Source organism: Heptranchias perlo, chromosome 18 (genome assembly GCF_035084215.1).
Source record: "Heptranchias perlo isolate sHepPer1 chromosome 18, sHepPer1.hap1, whole genome shotgun sequence".
NCBI lineage: Eukaryota > Metazoa > Chordata > Chondrichthyes > Hexanchiformes > Hexanchidae > Heptranchias > Heptranchias perlo.
In genome coordinates, this window is record NC_090342.1 from 52,471,953 (window position 1) to 52,490,853 (window position 18,901).

General features: G+C 47.9%; 1 protein-coding gene across 4 annotated transcripts in view; it reads right to left on the minus strand.

Moving 5' to 3' along the window:
- The window catches only part of hipk2 (homeodomain interacting protein kinase 2), a 219,832-nt gene that overhangs the window by 168,660 nt on the left and 32,271 nt on the right, over window positions 1-18,901 (minus strand). For all 4 annotated transcript variants that reach the window (XM_067999916.1, XM_067999915.1, XM_067999914.1 and 1 more), the window contains exon 2: window positions 6,764-7,850. In XM_067999916.1, the coding sequence (XP_067856017.1) occupies window positions 6,764-7,850 (1,087 nt within the window). The remainder of the gene's footprint in view (window positions 1-6,763; window positions 7,851-18,901) is intronic.

The following is an 18,901-nucleotide window of genomic DNA, read 5'->3' on the forward strand; positions in this document are numbered from 1 at the left end:
CGCACAGCAAGGGCCCACAAGCAGCAGTGAGGTAAATGGCCAGATGATGGAGGTTAAGGAATAAATATTTGTCAGGACACTGGGACGAACTACGCTGCTCTTCTTCAAAATGGTGCCATGGGATCTTATACGTCCATCTGAGAGGGCAGATGGAGCCTCAATTTAACATCTCATCCAAAAGACTGGAGTGTCAGCCTGAATTATGTACTGAAGTCTCTAGAGTGGGAATTGAACCCACAACCTTCTGATTCAGAGTCGAGAGTGCTACCACTGAGCCACGGCTGATACTTCTCTGTGACTGGAGTATCTGTTGCCCCTCCCCCTCTGTTCTTTTTTCCCCAATCCCTATTAAGGGGTTTGCTTATCTTTCAGTTTTCAGTTCTGACAAAGGGTTGTCTTCCAAAATGTTAATCTGTTTTTTTTTAAAACTGATGCTGTGGACCCACTCTGCATTGCCAATATTTTCTGTTGTCATTTCACATTTCCTGCATTTGGAGGTTTTTTTTGCTCTTCATTTAGGCAGATATCGTGATGCTTTGCTCAATTAAGCCAGGCTGACACTTCAACGTAGCACTATGGGCGTGACGCAATGTCAGAGGTGCCAACCTTTAGATGGGCCGTTAAACCGAGGTCCCGTCTGTCTCTTCCGGTGGTTTGGGCAGATGATCCCATGGCACAATTTATACAAGAGCCAGTTCTCCTGGCGTCTTGGCCAACATTCATCCCTCAACCGACACCACCAGAAGATTATTGCCTTTTGAGGGATCTTGCTGTGGGCAAATCATCAGCTGCATTTGGTCACTGCACTTCACAATTCACTTCAGGTGAAGTGCTTTGAGATGTTTTGAGAGGTACCATATAAATGCATGTCTTCATTTTATCATCTTTGGAGATCAGGAAGCTTTTTCTCTAACAGGGGATTGAATAGGTTTGGTGGAGCCCATGACAGGGGAGCCTCTACACGGCCTAACTCCAACAGCCTTTCCTCCTGCCATGCTTTCTCAAGTCCTGTATAACTACAACTGTGAATTACTTGTTTAGTTGGGACACCCTTTTTGACACTGGGAGATGACAGACATGTAGTCCTCCGTGACTGGCAGCATTTGGGATTTAAAGGCATCTCCACATCAGGATGTCAGAGCTGCTGTGGACATAGTGTTGGGGCTCGTGATGTATTTCCTTTGATGGAACTCTTTCCCTTCCTCTTGCTTCTGAAGGTGTCCATGCAGTTGCACTGGATCTGGTCAGGCTCCTGCACCGTTCCCTTTCTTCCTGTGTGACCCTCGTCAATGAGTGTCGGATGGCTAACGATTCTGTAGGCATCGTATCAGGACCAGAGTTGCCAGCTCTAGTTCGACGTATCCCTGGAGATTTCATCACGTGACCGCCAGTCTCCAACCGCCCCACCCCCACACTCCCGCCACTGGTCACCCAACACATCCGTCCTCTTCTGCGCCACCTCCCCACAGCCAAATGGAGAGCGAACAGACTCTTCGTTACCCGAATGGATGATTCTTGACTCTCAGCCACACAGCTGTTTTTTTTTCCCCCTTTTCCAATTATTTTTAATGCCCCTATGACTTTTCCCCTGGGTTGCTTGCAGCAGTGTTCGGGAGATTAATCTATAATTCCTGGAGACTCCAGGATGACCCACGAGGGTTGGCACACCGAATCAGCACCCTATCCTACTTGCACACGATGTCTACACACAAGCCTTTCCAGCAAGGGGTCACTTTGATCAGGGGGCGGGAACCCTAGCTGATTATTCCCTCCTCCAGCGCTGGGGCACTGAGGCCAATTGTCCCAATCAGCTCTCTGAATTTTGTTTTTTTTCCCCCAATAGGAGCAAACTGAACCACTGCCAGCATTTGATTTTCGGTTCCAAATTGTGGTGGTCACTGGGAGGCCACATGGGAAGGAATTCTTCAATTCAAGGATGCAACAACAGACTTGTTGATACATTTCCCCACCTAACGCCAGTACACTGATGTGCAATTCCACCTCGAGGCACCTGTAACTGACCAAAAAACTGGCCAATGAACAGTCCCCTTCCTCCACCCTCACTGCTGAGGGCATCGAGTCTTTTTATTATTATTCATTCTTGAGATGAGGGCATCGCTGGCAAGGCGGGCATTTATTGCCCATCCCTAGTTGCCCTGAGAGGGTGGTGGTGAACCTTCTTAAACCTCTGGTTGCGGTTTGATACAGCTGAGTGCCTTGCTAGGCCGCTTCAGAGGGCAATTAAGAGTCAACCACGTTGGTGCGGGACTGGAGTCACATATAGACCAAGTTTCCTTCCCCAAAGGACTTTAGTGAACCAGTAGGGTTTTTACAATAATCCAATAGCTTCACGGTCACTTTTACTGATACCAGCTTCTTATATCCAGATTTTTGTTAAACTGAACTCAAATAATTAAACTGCCATGGTGGGATTTGAACTCACGTTCTCTGGATTATTAGTCCAGGCCTCTGGATTACTAGTCCAATAGCATAACCAACACATTACCTCGTGGGGCACTATATTACAGTTCCCAGTTGCACCCCTCCCCTAGGATTTCACCCAATTGGCTATTCTCCACGCATCAGCTTCAACATTAGCTGACAGGCTATTCAACTGTAGAGGGCATTCTGTCCTCATCCAACAACAACAACAACAACAACTTGCATTTATATAGTGCCTTTAATGTAGTAAAACGTCCCAAGGCGGTTCACAGAAGCGTAATAAGATAAAAATTGACACCGAGCCACATTAGGAGGGGTGACCAAAAGCTTGGTCAAAGAGGTGGGTTTTAAGGAGTGGCTTAAAGGAAGAGAGAGAGGTGGAGAGGTTGAGGGAGGGAATTCCAGAGATTAGGACCTAGAGGGCTGAAGGTATGGCCGTCAATGGTGGGGTGAATGAAATGGGGGATGCACAGGAGGCCAATGTCTAAACATGTCCATTTCTAGCAGGGGTCAGTGGATAAGGATTACAAGTAGAAACCATTGGTTATCTTCTCCTCATTAACTCAAGGCACTGGGCCAATTGCAGCACCCCTACTGGTGCCCTGGCTTAGATGAACCAATTAATTAGAGCAGAGACCGAGGATCAAACCTATGGACCTTCTGTTCCCTCCAATACAGCTACTCACTCGTTAAACTCAGGGTAAATGTTATCCTAGAGATGGCCTGTTTGAATTTGCATGAAAAGGAGAGGAAAGGAACGAGTGGAGAGAATAGAGAGGGGAGAGGAAAGGAACGAGTGGAGAGAATAGAGAGGGGAGAGGAAAGGAACGAGTGGAGAGAATAGAGAGGGGAGAGGAAAGGAACGAGTGGAGAGAATAGAGAGGGGAGAGGAAAGGAACGAGTGGAGAGAATAGAGAGGGGAGAGGAAAGGAACGAGTGGAGAGAATAGAGAGGGGAGAGGAAAGGAACGAGTGGAGAGAATAGAGAGGGGAGAGGAAAGGAACGAGTGGAGAGAATAGAGAGGGGAGAGGAAAGGAACGAGTGGAGAGAATAGAGAGGGGAGAGGAAAGGAACGAGTGGAGGGAATAGAGAGGGGAGAGGAAAGGAACGAGTGGAGAGAATAGAGAGGGGAGAGGAAAGGAACGAGTGGAGAGAATAGAGAGGGGAGAGGAAAGGAACGAGTGGAGAGAATAGAGAGGGGAGAGGAAAGGAACGAGTGGAGGGAATAGAGAGGGGAGAGGAAAGGAACGAGTGGAGAGAATAGAGAGGGGAGAGGAAAGGAACGAGTGGAGAGAATAGAGAGGGGAGAGGAAAGGAACGAGTGGAGAGAATAGAGAGGGGAGAGGAAAGGAACGAGTGGAGAGAATAGAGAGGGGAGAGGAAAGGAACGAGTGGAGAGAATAGAGAGAGGAGAGGAAAGAGAGAGAAAAACACACTCACAAGCACGTCGACTCTATCATATTAGCTTCTCAGGGCAATGCCTTAGGCCCAACCATCTTCAGCTGCTTCATCAATGACCTTCCCTCTATCATAAGGTCAGTAGTGGGGATGTTCAGTTCCATTCGCAACTCCTCAGATAGTGAAGCAGTCCGAGCCCGCATGCAGCAAGACCTAGGCAACATCCAGGCTTGGGCTGATAGGTGGCAAGTAACATTTGCACCAGACAAGTGCCAGGCAATGACCATCTCCAACAAGAGAGAGTCTAACCACCTCCCCTTGACATTCAACGGCATTACCATCGCTGAATCCCCCACCATCAACATCCTTGGGGTCACCATTGACCAGAAACTTAACTGGACCAACCATATAAATACTGTGGCTATAAGAGCAGGTCAGAGGCTGGGTATTCTGCAGTGAGTGACTCACCTGATTCCCCAAAGACTTTCAACCATCTACAAGGCACAAGTCAGGAGTGTGATGGAATACTCTCGACTCGCCTGGATGAGTGCAGCTCCATCAACACTCAAGAAACTCGACATTCACTCCCTTCACCACCGGCGCACTGTGGCTGCAGTGTGTACCATCCACAGGATGCACTGCAGCAACTCGCCAAGGCTTCTTCGACAGCACCTCCCAAACCCGCGACCTCTACCACCTAGAAGGACAAGGGCAGCAGGCACATGGGAACAACAACACCTGCACGTTGCCCTTCAAGTCACACACCATCCCGACTTGGAAATATATCGCCATTCCTTCATCGTCGCTGGGTCAAAATCCTGGAACTCCCTTCCTAACAGCACTGTGGGAGAACCTTCACCACACGGACTGTAGCGGTTCAAGGTGGCGGCTCACCACCACCTTCTCAAGGGCAATTAGGGATGGGCAATAAATGCTGGCTTCGTCAGCGACGCCCACATCCCACGAACGAATAAAAAAACCTCATCGTAATATAAATCTCTCTGGAATGAGTTTGTGTTTTCATGAGTCGAGGACAGCTGTCGACTATAGTGCAAAGGTTTTACAGACCGTTCAGCATAACAAAGTCCAATCCAGGCTCTGCATAATCTGCTCTCTTCCTTTGCCGTGCTCTATAACTAAATTACTCTCTGCCTCTACATTCCTCGTCTCTCCCAATCTCCAATCAGTTGTTCCAACTTCCCTACATTCCCAACATATCCTGGACTAGCCAAATCCTTACTCCAGATATTCCACATCCTCCTCCCTCCACCCATGTTATACTTTCAGGGCGCCTCCAACTCATTCTTTCAGGGCTCCGTAATAACAAAATCCCTAGTCTCCATCCCCACTCATTCCTGCAATGTCTTACAATGTCCGAATTCCTGATTCTTGCTATTCCACATTCCTACTCATACTCCTGAAGAGAAAGCTAGACAAACACACGAGGGAGAAGGGAATAGAAGGTTATGCTGGTAGAGTTAGAAGAAAGGTGGAAGGAGGCTCTTGTGGAGCATAAACCCTGGCATAGGCCAGTTAGGCCGAATGGCCTGTTTCTGTGCTGTAAATTCTGTGTGTAATATCCGAATCCCTACTCCGTAGTTCCTTTGTTGCTAATGCGTTCTGCCTGTTCTGCTCGGTACGGGCAGCACCATTAACAGTAAATCAGCACTATATACGAGCTTGTGCAAATGTAGTACTCCACACACATTACATTTTGACAGCAGATCTCCGCGAGGAACACAGCTTCTTACTGTCGGAAGTATTTGGAAAGACTTCAATATTAAATTAACACTCAGCTCTGCCTCTTCTCAACAATTCCTTCGAAAATATACTGAAGCTTCTTTAAAACCCGCCAGTTTTCCCTGAGCAAAATAAACCCGATCATCCTGCTGCCGTAAGTTCGATGTTCTCCCAACACAAGGATTGGTACCTGGGATTTTACTGGACCGTACAACTCACTCCTAACAAAACCAGAATAAAAATTGATGACGAATTCAGTCGTGTGTTGTTTTAAAAAATGGATAATGCGACTTTCATTCCTTTACAATTTATACTTGATCACACAAATGCTGTTTGAACATTGAGGCAAATTATTTGAGAGACCCACCACATTGATAGTAATCCCAAGTGATTGCAGGCATTATGTTGTAGCATCTTGCCATCAGTAGCACTGAATGTATTCCACACTTTAAAATGGTCCAAGCCTCCTGGGAGACTGACAAACACAAGGAACCTGGCCACCTAGTTGGGTACAATGGGGAATTTGAAATCCAAAGAGTATTGCTCTTGATTCATTGTTTGCACTGGAAGCAGTTTCGTGAGCAGCGCGCAAAATAAATGAATTCAGTGATTGATAAAACAAGAAAATACCTACTCAAAGATCGGGCACTACATCACAGCAGCTATGCCTTGAAGCAGCATCACTTGTAGAAAATAAGACTCTTTTTTTGGCGGGGGGGAGGGAGGTCAAAAAGCATGTGGGCAGACACAGGTTCAAGTTCTGCTCCTCATTGTTTCTCCCATCTGGGGGCAGGGAAAGGGAGAAATCAGACAGCAGAGTCACATCGCACAGGCTCTGACTACAGGGGCTTCGGTAGCGGCCGGGGGGCCAGGCGAGAGGCCTGGCTACAGGGGCTTCGGTAGCGGCCGGGGGGCCAGGCGAGAGGCCTGGCTACAGGGGCTTCGGTAGTGGCTGGGGAACTGGGCTGGAGGCCTCCCCGTCCTGTTGGCTGCAGAGAGTTCGGCCAGCCAGAAAAAGAGGCAATTAAATTACTCCAAACAAAGAAAAATATAAACATCAGGTCTGTTTCTCAGGGTCTGAATTTAGCTGCTCTCTGTTATCCCCGAATTAATACAATACAGTAAAACCAGCTGGACACAAAGCATGAGAATAGTGAGAGAGGTAATGGAAGCCTGAACTTACCTGTAATACCTGGACTGTAGGTAAGTGGAACACACAGCCTTTGACACGTGACTCGCCGAGCCAAAATCTATCACCTTAACTCTGTACGGCTGCCTGACCGGGTCCACCAGCATGATGTTCTCCGGCTTAAGGTCGGCGTGAATCAGGCCGAGGCTCTTGAGCTTCATCAGGGCTGTGGCCACCTGCTGCAGGATAGGCCGGATGTACTTGAGGGGCAGCGGGCTGAACTTGTTCTGCTTCAGGAAGTCGTACAAGTTCTGCTCCAGCATTTCGAAGACAAGGCAAGTGTGGTTCTTGTGCTGAAAGCACTCGTAGGCCCGGACGAAATTGTAGTCATCCGCGCTCTCTGTGCTTAGCCGGGCGAGGATGCTCACTTCGATCTGGCCCTGGCGTGCGTAGGAAGGGTGGTTCTTCAGAATCTTGATGGCCACAATCTCATTCGTCCCTCTTTTCCAGCACTTAACTACCTGGCCAAATGTCCCCCGGCCTAGGAATTCCAACACCTCATACGTGTTCATCATTGAGCACAGCACCTCGTGCTGCAGGAGCTGGTAGTCACCCTCGCTGTTCGACCCGCTGTTCTTGGAGGTGGCGGTGGAGGTGGCCGCCGTGGCAACAGTGGTGCCGCTGGTGGCGTTCTGAAGCATTGGCGGATGCTCCTCGATGATCTGCACACTGCTGGTGTCCTCGAGCTCCTCACTCTTCCGCTTTAGGCCACATTTCTGGTAGGTGTCGAGGAGACTCACAGTGCTGCGCCGGGTCAGATTCTGTGGACCTCCCAAGGCTTGAGCAGACACAGCCACCACCCCTGATGTGCTGTTTGCTGTCGTGAAGACAATGTGGCCGGTACTGGCTGGGAAAATCACCGTTTGCTCGTAGGACAGAGTCGGATTGGTAACTTGAAGAGAGGCGCTGACTGCTGACTGTGCGATGGTCGTACTCTTGCTCTGGCTGTAGACTTTACTGTGCGAACCATACCCGGTCATATCCCAGTTAGAACTCGGCTCCACTTTCAGTTTCTTGACACTGCAGAAGGCACTTGACTGAATTGTGTGAGGGGTAAAGACTTGCACTTGCGAGGCCATACCTGTACAGAACAACAAAGCAAAGGTTGAAGGCTCTAAAACCAAAACCTGTCACGTAAAGAAAGACTTGCATTTATATAGCACCTTTCACGACCTCAGGACGTCCCAAAGTGCTTCACAGCCAATGAAGTATTTTTGAAGTGTCGTCACTATTGTAATGTAGGAAACGCGGCAGCCAATTTGCACACAGTAAGGTCCCACAAACAGTAATGTGATAACTTATCAGATAATCTGTTTTAGTGATGTTGGTTGAGGAATAAATATTGTCTGGGACACTGGGGAGAATTCCCCTGCTCGTCTTCAAATAGTGTCATGGGATCTTTTACATCCATCTGAGAGGGCAGATGGGGCTTCGGCTTAACGTGTCATCCGAAAGACGGCATTTCCGACAGTGCAGCACTCCCTCAGTACTGCACTGAAGTGGCAGCCTGGATTATGTGCTCAAGTCTCTGGAGTGGGACTTACACCCACGACCTTCTGATTCAGTCGATTATGCTACCACTGAGCCCATGGCTGACACTGCCAAAGACCTAATTATTTTCCATGCTGTCTTTATCAGAGTCATCCGTTCCTGTTAATTAACATTTTCAACCCCTTTTCTCCCCTAGTGCTGATTCTTGCTGGGGTACGGCTCCCTGGGCTCCCCAGTACCGCATCCAAGGACGTACTGCAGCAACTCGCCAAGGCTTCTTCGACAGCACCTCCCAAACCCACGACCTCTACCACCTAGAAGGGCAAGGTCAGTGGGTACATGGGAACACCACCTCCAAGTCACACGCCATTCCGATTTGGACATATATCATTGTTGCTTCATCGTCGCTGGGTCAAAATCCTGGAACTCCTTACCTAACAGTGGTGAAGTTGCTCCCACAATGCTGTTAGGTAAGGACTACAGCGGTTCAAGAAGGCAGCTCACCACCACCTTCTCAAGGGCAACTAGGGATGGGCAATAAATGCTGGCCTTGTCAGCGATGCCCACATCCAGAGAATGAATTTTTAAAAAGTGGTTCTTCTTCACATTTGGACCTGGACAGTGAGTGTCGGTAGGGTATTTGACCATGGAGGGCATCACAGTCAAGCCCAATCCTGTTCTTATCCAATCACTAATCATATGCACGTTCACCGGGGGCCCTGGCTGGTTTCTTTCCTCCTGTAGCTCAGTTGATGCCAACTGTAACATGTCAACTGGGAATAATACCTGGGATCTTCAAAGGGACGTCCCATTACCCACTTGGGGAATAGGGAAGTAACTAGTGTTACCTTTGAGAATTAAATCACCTCATTCGTTTTCAAACTCTCAGCAGAAAGCAGCCTCTCAGTGGCAGCGGAAGAGTTCGGAGCCACGACCGAAAGCACCAGTGGAAGCAGGGCAGTAGTCTAGGGTGAAGCAAAGGGCGGCTGTGGGCATGTCCAAGAGGAACTGAAGCCTGGACTGGCAGCAGGAGAAGGAGTGTCATCAGGGGAATAGCGTTAAGTGGGGTGGGGAACCGAGAGGGGCATTTTCAGAAAACAGAAAAAAAAGAGGGGCAGTAGAAGGTGGAGGAGATAGAAGTTGAGAAGGAGAGCTGGGAGGTGGCTGGCAGGAGTGGAGGAGTTTGGATCCAGAGCAGCAGACAAGTGTGCACAGTGATCAAAAAAGCTTCAAAAGCACAAAGGCAGGTTGCAATGGAAACTAAACAACAACAACTTGCATTTATATAGCATCTTTTAACATAGTAAAACGTCCCAAGGTGCTTCACAGGAGCAATTATCAAACAAAATTTGACACCGAGCCATGTAAGTAGATGTTAGGACAGGTGACCAAAAGCTCTTAAAGTGTCTTAAAGGAGGAGAGAGAGGTGCAGAGGTTTAGTGGGGGGAATTCCAGAGCTTAGAGCCCAGACAGCTGAGGGCACGACCGTCAATGGTGGGGCGAAGGAAATTGAGGACGCGCAAAAGGCCAGAATTGGAGGAGAGCAGAGATCTTGGAGGGTTGTAGGGCTGGAGGAGCTTATAGAGATAGGGAGGGGTGAGACCATGGAGCGATTTGAATATAAGGATGAGAATTTTAAAATTGAGATGTTGCCGGACTGGCAGCAAATGTAGGTTCAGCGAGCTAAACAAGGCTAGGTGCTTTAGATAGTTTCTGGCAACGGCAGTCAGGAGTCTAGGATCAGGCCAAATGGGTGAACGTCCAGGTATGCCCAGCAGTTCGAGGCTGGTGTGCGCTCAAGGGGCCGGGATCCAGGATCCAGGATCCAGGATCCAAGCTAGCTGAAGAGCAAAGGTCGTAGATCAGGCAGATAGCCAGCAGTCTGAACATCAATGGTTGGTGGAATCAGAGGCCTGTGGGTGGTTCATGGCCGGGGGCAGTCTGAGAGTTACCCAGGATGGTCCACGTGTATTCGGGGCAGGCGACAGGCAGCGATCTGGGGCTCCTAATGCCGTCACTATAATAATACGCTTAGCGTTAAGTGCCATGCTCCGGAGATCATCTCCCCTCTGGCAGCACTCGCCAAGTAGCTGCTCTGCTCCTAGTACTTTCACCCTCCATGGGAGGAAGGGGAGGGGGAGCAATGTCACCTTAGTAGTGAGCTACAAGTCACAACAAATCACTCAAGGTGTCAGCTGTGGCTCAGAGGGTAGCACTCTCGCCTCTGAGTCCGAAGGTTGAGGGTTGGAGCCCCACTCCAGAGACTTGAGCGCATAATCTAGGCTGACACTTCAATGCAGTACTGAGGGAGTGCTACATTGTCGGAGGCACCATCATTCGGATGAAACGTTAAACCGAGGCTCCGTCTACCCTCTCAGGTGGACGTAAAAGATTCCATGGCACTATTTCAAAGAAGAGCAGGGGAGCTCTCCCCGCTTATCCCTCAAACAACATTACTAAAACCGATTCTCTGGTCATTTATCTCATTGCTGTTGTGGGACCTTGCTGTGTGCAAATTGGCTGCCGCGTTTCCCTACATTATAACAATGAAGACACTTCAAAAGTAGTTAATTGGCTGTAAAGTGCTTTGAGACATCCTGAGGTCGTGAAAGGAGCTGTATAAATACAAGTTCCTCCTTTCATCCCCCCCACACTCACTCTCGGCAACAGCCCAGATGTACCGTACTCAGCCAGTGATGGGGTGAAGCACCACTGCGGTTTGTGAAGGGTTAAAAAGCACACCCATTTCACAAGACATCAGGAGCTCCAGACTCTAAGCGTAAGCTGCAAATCCTAAAGGGCTTTGGTGCCTAAAAACAGCACAATACTTCAGATCAGGCCAACGTTATCCATCTCAGGGATCACCTTAACAAACAGCTGTGAGGCGAAGGCCTCTGTTTGGAACTTGTTTACGTCTTGCTTCACTCGAGGTTTCATAATAATTCAATGTACCAGCAGCAGTAAAGCACAAACACAACGAGATCCTTCTCCTCCTTTCCTCAAGGTGCCAACCCTTGCTGGGCTATGTCTGTCCTCTGCTGCCACGCCCGAGCCGGCCAATCTAAGCCGCCTTAGCTCACAGACGGTGAGAGTGGGCATGTTATCCCACCACAGAGGGCATCATCTCTGCGCCCAAACCCTTTCTCCCCCAAAATCCACACATGCAATTCCACTCAGGGGTCACTGGATAGCCAGCAGGGGTGGAAATCTGGCCTGATATTTCCTCTCCCTCGCCCGTCTCATAGCACTCCATCTCCTGCCCACAGAAGAGTTAAGGTAACTCATGACAGACTGGGGATATGACCTCAGGCCTTTTGTTCTCAATGTTTGAGTAACAGACCAGGCAGTGCCTTAACCCATTGAATCATGAGCATGGAGGGCAAACACTGAGGTAACCCGTACTGCAGAGAAATTGTTTCCTCTGGTGGGGGAAATCAAGGATGATGGGACATAATCTTAAAATTAGAGCCAGGCTATTCAGAAGTCAAATCAGGAGGCACTGGGTAGTGGAAATCTAGAACTCTCTCCCCCCAAAAGGTTGTGGATGCTGGGGGACAATTGGAGCTTTCAAGACTGAGATTGATAGATTTTTGTTGGGTAAGGGTATCAAGGGACAAGGAGCAAAGGTGGGTAAATGGAGCTGAGGTACAGATCAGCCAGGATCTAACTGAGTGGTGGAGCAGGCTCGAGCGGCTGAATGGTCTACTCCTGTTCCTAATGTTGCTACCTTTCTGAGGCTGGGGATGTATCAGTGAGTTGCTCTGCCAAGACCGAACCAGCCACTGGGTAAATGAATGGCTGAGGCCCAGGGGTGAACCTCAGGCTTTGATTGGCCTTGGCTCTGCTTAGTACCTCCCCAGGTGCCTCTGATAAGATTGGGAAACTCAGCATTAGGAAGGAGGGTCTCAGCTGGCTGCTGATTGTTGCTGCGCGCTCTTCAACCTCCACATCCCTCCCCTCCTCATCCCCACTCTACACCGTCCTGCCAAGGGAAACCTAACACACCGTAGCACAAATCACCAGGGTCATCGGTGAGCTACAGAGAGCCTCGTGGCGAGTGTCAAACGCTTCCATGTATAATGAACGCTGACGTTGCGAGGAGTTCTCCCTGTGCACTGTTTCCATCAAGTAACGTCACCACAAAACGACCGCCAGTCACGAATGACGAGCTTCCGGCAGAACATTCCTGAACTCAGTCTGTCAAACTGACAGAGAAAATCGGCGGCCAGCAATACATTCAGACACGGGACAGATTTAGGCCCGTGAGTGCATTCGATTGGTGCCAACAGTTCCACTCGAGCAAGGTCAGGGGAGTCGCTTAGCATTCGCCCTCTAACTTTTCCAAATCCTGAACTGCTTTGGGCCAACAACACTGATAGACAAACAGCGAATGGTCGCTGTCTCATCCTGAATCCAAAACTGGCAATGAGCAGGATCCTGGGAGCGTGGTTTGGAATTCTGAGATTTGCTTTGGTGTGGTGACAATTAATTAAAATTACATATAATTCACAGCACAGAATCAGGCCGTTCATCCTAACAGGTCCGTGCTGGTGTTTATGCTCCACACGAGCCTCCTCCCACCCTTCTTCATCTAACCCTATCATCACAGCCTTCTATTCTTTTCTCTCTCGTGTGTTTATCTAGCTTCCGCTTAGATGCATCTATGTTATTTGCCTCAACTACTCCTTGTGGTAGCAAGTTCCACATTCTAACCACTCATTGGGTAAAGACATTTCTCCTGAATTCTTCATTGGACTTATATATAAATAGCCCGTAATTTTGGACTCCCCACAAAAGCCTTAAGTAATGTCATGAGGCACAAAAATAAGTGGGGGAAAAGAGTGATTGTGTTTTAAAAACCAGACTTTGATGCCTCTGTTTTCTGATTGGATGGATGTTTAATGAGTTGTGCTCACCCAACATGCAAAGTGCCAACAGCGGAGATTCCAGGCTTCGCCCGATTATAATCACGTATGCAAGCTCCAGGTGTGGGGAGCACCTCTCATTGGGAGCTTGCCCATGCGGGGTGGGTGAGGAAAAAAGAAAAATCACACAGCGCTGTTACAGTCCTACAGCAACTTAAAGGGGCAGGCAACTCATTATTGTTGGGAACAGGCTTAGCAAATCGGAAGATTTACAGGGAGCGCAGTGATGCAGAGGAGGGTGTTGGGATCGCCTCATCAATGCCCACCCGAGGAGACCCCTCCCCTCCACGATTACCCAAGACATAATGAGAAGAGGTTGTCTCAACTCTGAGTGCCAAATCTGCCACACCACCCACTTGGAAGTAGGTTAGGAAAAAATCCAATGATATAAACAGGGCAGCTGAGGTACGAGCACTGACCACCACCTGGCATTAATGCAGTACATTAGGCATATTTGGCACTTACAACTCTCTGCCCTTGCAATCAACTAGAGGCATTCCTTCACTTCGATCCTTGGTTATTGAAGAGATAAAGAAGGAAATAAGGCAAGAAAGTCAAGTAGGAACATAGGTATAGGAGTAGGCTATTCAGCCCTTCGAGTCTGGGCCCTGTCAGAGAGCCGGGCTGCTCGGTGGTCTACTGCACTCCCTGTACTGCACTTCCTATTTGCTAAGCCTGCCGTTCCCATTCAATTAGGTCTTGGCTGATCTGTACCTCAACTCCATTTACCTGTCTTAGCTCCAAAACCCTTGATACCCTTACCTAACAAAAATCTATCGACCTCAGTCTTGAAAGCTCCAATTGTTGCCCCCCAGTATCCACAGCCTTTTGAGGGCATGAGTTCCAGATTTCTACCTCCCGCCCCCCCCCCCACTCCTGTTTTACTACTAGAAAGCAAAATGGGAGGATAAAAAGCAAATGTGCCAGAGCTGGATAGCAATGCTCACCATTAAAGTCCTGGTGATAACTTTAGTAATCTCACTAGGGGGTTTAGATGTTATAACAAAATGACAGTACAACCAACATACAAACTAATAGGCAACATGACAGAAATCAGTCCCATTATCTGAGGGGATTTGTATAATAGATTACTAGAGTTTATGGGGGGGGGGGGGCGGAGGAGTTGTGCTTTGCATCCTTTCCTCTTAATAACAGGTGCACTGCCAGAGATCGGTGCGTGGAGACACTGAGGGGTTGAAGATCAGAAGGTCTGTGATTGTTACTGTAATGATGGTGACCAGGAAATGACATCAGCGGTATAAATTAGATTTTGATGACTGCTACTTTAATCATTCCCACCTTCTTATCTCTTATGATGATTGTATAGAAGATAATAATATTAATATTCCTGTCGTATTCTACTGTGATGTTACACAGACCCACATACAGATTTACCATACGTACTGGGGTCCCGTACATACTGTTCAAAGAAGAGCAGGAAGTTCTCCAAGTCCTGGCCAACATTCCTCCCTCAACCAACACCAGCAATAGGAGGTTAACTGGTCATTCACATCCTGTATCTTTTGTGAGGTCTTACTGTGCGCAAGTCATCCAGCCATTTGTAACAACAATGACTGCACTTTAAAAATAATCCACTGATTATGAGGCGCTATGAGACATGGGTTTCTTGATCAGTTGTGTTTTTGTTTAATAGGAACATAGGAACAGGAGTAGGCCATTCAGCCCCTTGAGCCTGCTCCACCATTCAATTCGAATATGGCTGATCTACACCTCAACTCCATTTAATTGCCTTTGCTCCATATCCCTTTATATCCTTACCTAACAAAAATCTAGCAATCTCAGTCATGAAAGCTCCAACTGACCCCCAGCATCCACAGCCTTTTGGTAGTGGTGGTGGTAGTGGTGGTGGAGGGGAAAGAGAGGGAGGAAGAGGTCCTGGTTTCTACTATTCTTTGTGTGAAAAAGTGCTTCCTGACTTCCCTCTTAAATGGCCTAGCTCTAATTTTAAGATTATGTCCCCTTGTTCTTGATTTCCCCCACCAGAGGAAATAGTTTCTTTGTATCTCCGCCCTATCAAATCCTTTTAACATTTTTAGAACATAAGAGCATAAGAAATAGGAGCAGGAGTAGGCCATATGGCCCCTCGAGCCTGCTCTGCCATTCAATCAGATCATGGCTGATCTTCTACCTCAACACCACTTTCCCGCCTGATCCCCATATCCCTCGATTCCCCTAGAGTCCAAAAATCGATCCATCTCAGCCTTGAATATATTCAATGACTCAGCATCCACAGCCCACTGGGAGAGTTCCAAAGATTCACAACCCTCTGCGTGAAGAAATTCCTCCTCATCTCAGTCTTGAATGGCCGCCCCCTTATCCTGAGACTATGCCCCCTAGTTCTAGACTCGCTAGCTAGGGGAAACAATCTCTCAGCATTTTAAACACCTCAAACAGATCACCCCTCAATCTTCTATACTCAAGGGAATACAACCCAAGTTTATGCAACCTGTACTCCTAATTTAACCCTCTAAGCCCCGGTATCATTCTGGTGAATCTGCGCTGCACCCCCTCCAAGGCCAATACGTCCTTCCTGAGGAGCGGTGCCCAGAACTGAACGCAATACTCCAGATGGAGTCTGACCAAGACTCTATATAACTGAAGCATCACTTCCTCCCCTTTGTATTCCAGCCTCCTTGAGATAAAAGCCAATATTCCATTAGCCTTTTTGATTGGTTTTTGTACCTGTGCACTAGCTTTTAATGATTTGTGTACTTGGTCTCCCAAATCTTTTTGCTCCTCCACAGTTCCTAGTTTCTCACCATTTAGAAAATACTCTGATTTATCTTTTTAAGGTCCAAAGCTTTTACCCAGAATTCTCACCTTCATGTCGGCCGGTATCCATAAATAGAATTTCTCTCATTCCCATTTCCAGCAACATGCCACATTTCGGGATTTCCGACTATTTTGCCACAGAGACTTTTCAGTGTCATTCACATTAAAATGGTGACTAGTCGAATTCAGCCCACAAGTGGTTAAACCCACAGGACAACAATATGCTGGGAGTACAGGTTAGAATTCACTTGAAGCGACTATCCAGATAGCTTGAGACAGAGGCAGTGCATTGAAAGCCTTTCAGTAAACATTCACTCATTAGGTGTTGGAATGCCCGTCCATTTGAGCTCAGCAGGAATTCGTTGCTGAGAGCCCTCGCCCATGAGGGCATAGCCCGTTTGATTGGCAGCTTTGCTGACCAATTCTCACTCACGGAGAGCTGGAAGAGGATCAGCGGTCAAGACCTTGGTTTCCAGTCTAGCTAGGGAATAAAGAGAGAAACAGACAGTCTACGGGGTCAGTCTGTGAGATAAAAGTAAGGAAGCCAGACCTCAAGACAGCAAGACCTCTCATTGAGCTTTTAATATCAGTCATGTTCGGAGAAATGACAGGCTAATAGTAACTTGTCTGACCAGTTAACAGGGACGGTGTGGCGTATGTTATTTTGTATGTTACGAGGAGCATAGCGAAATAAATTTGAATTCATTGTGAGCGCTACTCTGTTCGTTCACTGTTTGTAAAATAAATCCACCTGCTGATTTATAACTTGGCCTAGTCTCACTAAAATGTTCGTCTTAATGATATTCACATGTAGAGCTTACAGTATCCAGTTCATACAAGGGGGTTTTATTGTTACCGCCCCCGTCTCACTTATCATAGGTACACTCCAGATCGTAGGGACTGTGGGTACACTTACAGAAGAGATCAGAGATGCTGAACCTGAGAGAATATCGAGCACACAGCTGACAGAGAACAATCCCACAGCATCTTAGTTGAGTGACAACCCTCCCTCCCGACTCCTGGTGCTCATTTTAAATCATCTCTCCCTCTGTCCATCCTGCTGGCCTGTCTCTGACTTAAAAAATACACATCAGAGGTGGGAACCTGGACTAAAGATGGGAGGGCTGCCACATTTGGAGAGAGTTTCTGTTTCAGTGCCCCAGGTGCATTGCTGGAAGTGCATATTGGGAAACTGTACCCTTCCCCCTCCCCCACCCCGCAATTTTCATTCATGGGAGCTTGCAATTCCTGATTTGCACTCCTGGCATGCTCCAGCACCAAGGCGGAGGATCTCCCCTTCAAATATTACGACCCTGGAAGGGCAGATTAGGTGTCAGCCGTGCCTTAGTGGTAGCACTCTCACCCCTAAGTCAGATGGTTGTGGGTTCAAGTCCCACTCCAGAGACTTGAGCACAAAATCCAGACTGTCACTCCCAGTGCACTACTGAGGGAGTGCTGCACTGCCAGAGGTGCCGTCTTTTGGATGAGACTTTAAACCGAAGCCCCATCTGCCCTCTCAGGTGGACATAAAAGATCCCATAGCACTGTTCTGAAGAAGAGCAGGGGAATTCTCCTGGCCAACATTTATCCCTCAACCAACATGACTAAAGCAGATATCTGGTCATTTATTTCATTGTTGTCCGTGGGATCTTGCTGTGCGCAAATTGGCTGCCGCGTTTCCTACATTACAACAGTGACCGCGCTTCAAAAGTACTTCATTGGCTGTAAAGTGCTTTGGGATGTCCTGAGGTCGTGAAAGGCGCTATATAAATACAACTCTTTCTTTCTTTCTGAACCCACTGTTCTCTGTTTTATAGGCACCTGGAGCAGCAGAGTGACATCAGATAAGGAACAGGTTCTGCTCCTCAAGCATTGCAATACTTAGATTGCGATTCCCTTCGATTTCAGTGTCGACTCCTGTTGTCGATTTGAAATTTTTTTCTGTATCCATCGTGTCGCGCTCTCTCTCTCTCTCTCTCTAATCAATCTGCAATGGGAGCCCAGACTGAAGTGGGGAGTCGGGAGCCAGAAATAACCAATATAAATACTGCAACGTGCATTCCTATCACTCCTTTAGCACAGCAAACTTCAGCGCCAGCTCTGTCTCCTGTACTTGAGTCCAGGAACCCTCTGTTCGGAGATGAGAGATAATATGGCCCCTCCCTCTCCCCGCTTTTATTCCCAAACTGGAACATAAATTTGTAGACTTGCACATGAATAAACCTTTCAGAGCCAAGAAGTTTTGCCAAATTGGAATGGCTGGTTCACTGACTGAAGCATGCAGGGTCCAAAAATGCCTTCCTTTGCTCAACTTATCAAAAAAAGAAAGGCAGATTATTAAAGTTTCACTCCCGTCTACTTTCTTGCTCTAATTATTGATGACAGGAATTTTTTTTTCTTTTAATGATTCATTCTCAGGATGTGGGCATCGCTGGCAAGGCGGGCATATATTGCCCATCTCTAGTACAACTGAGTGGCTTGCTAGGCCACTTCAGAGGGCAGTTAAGAGTCAACCACTTTGGTGTGGTACTGGAGTCACATATAAGTCAGGCTGGGTAAGGACGGCAGGATCCCTTCCCTAAAGGACATCAGGGAAACCGTTGGGCTTTTACGACAATCCGACAGCTTCGTGGTCACTTTTAGTGATACCAAATTTGTGGCCCCACCATTCTTACTGATGTCTGGATTGACGTCCAGCCCAGATTGACCAGATGACAGTCTTCTCCCTTCCTCTGACTGAAAGGGTCCCAAATGCACTGGGAAAATTACCGCCCATTTCATAGCAGACCTGGGCCTACGGCACAAAACTGCCAATAAACAACAACAACAACATGCATTTATATAGCGCCTTTAACATAATAAAAACATCCCAAGGTGCTTCGCAGGAGTGTTATCAGAGCCACATAAAAGAGAGATTAGGACA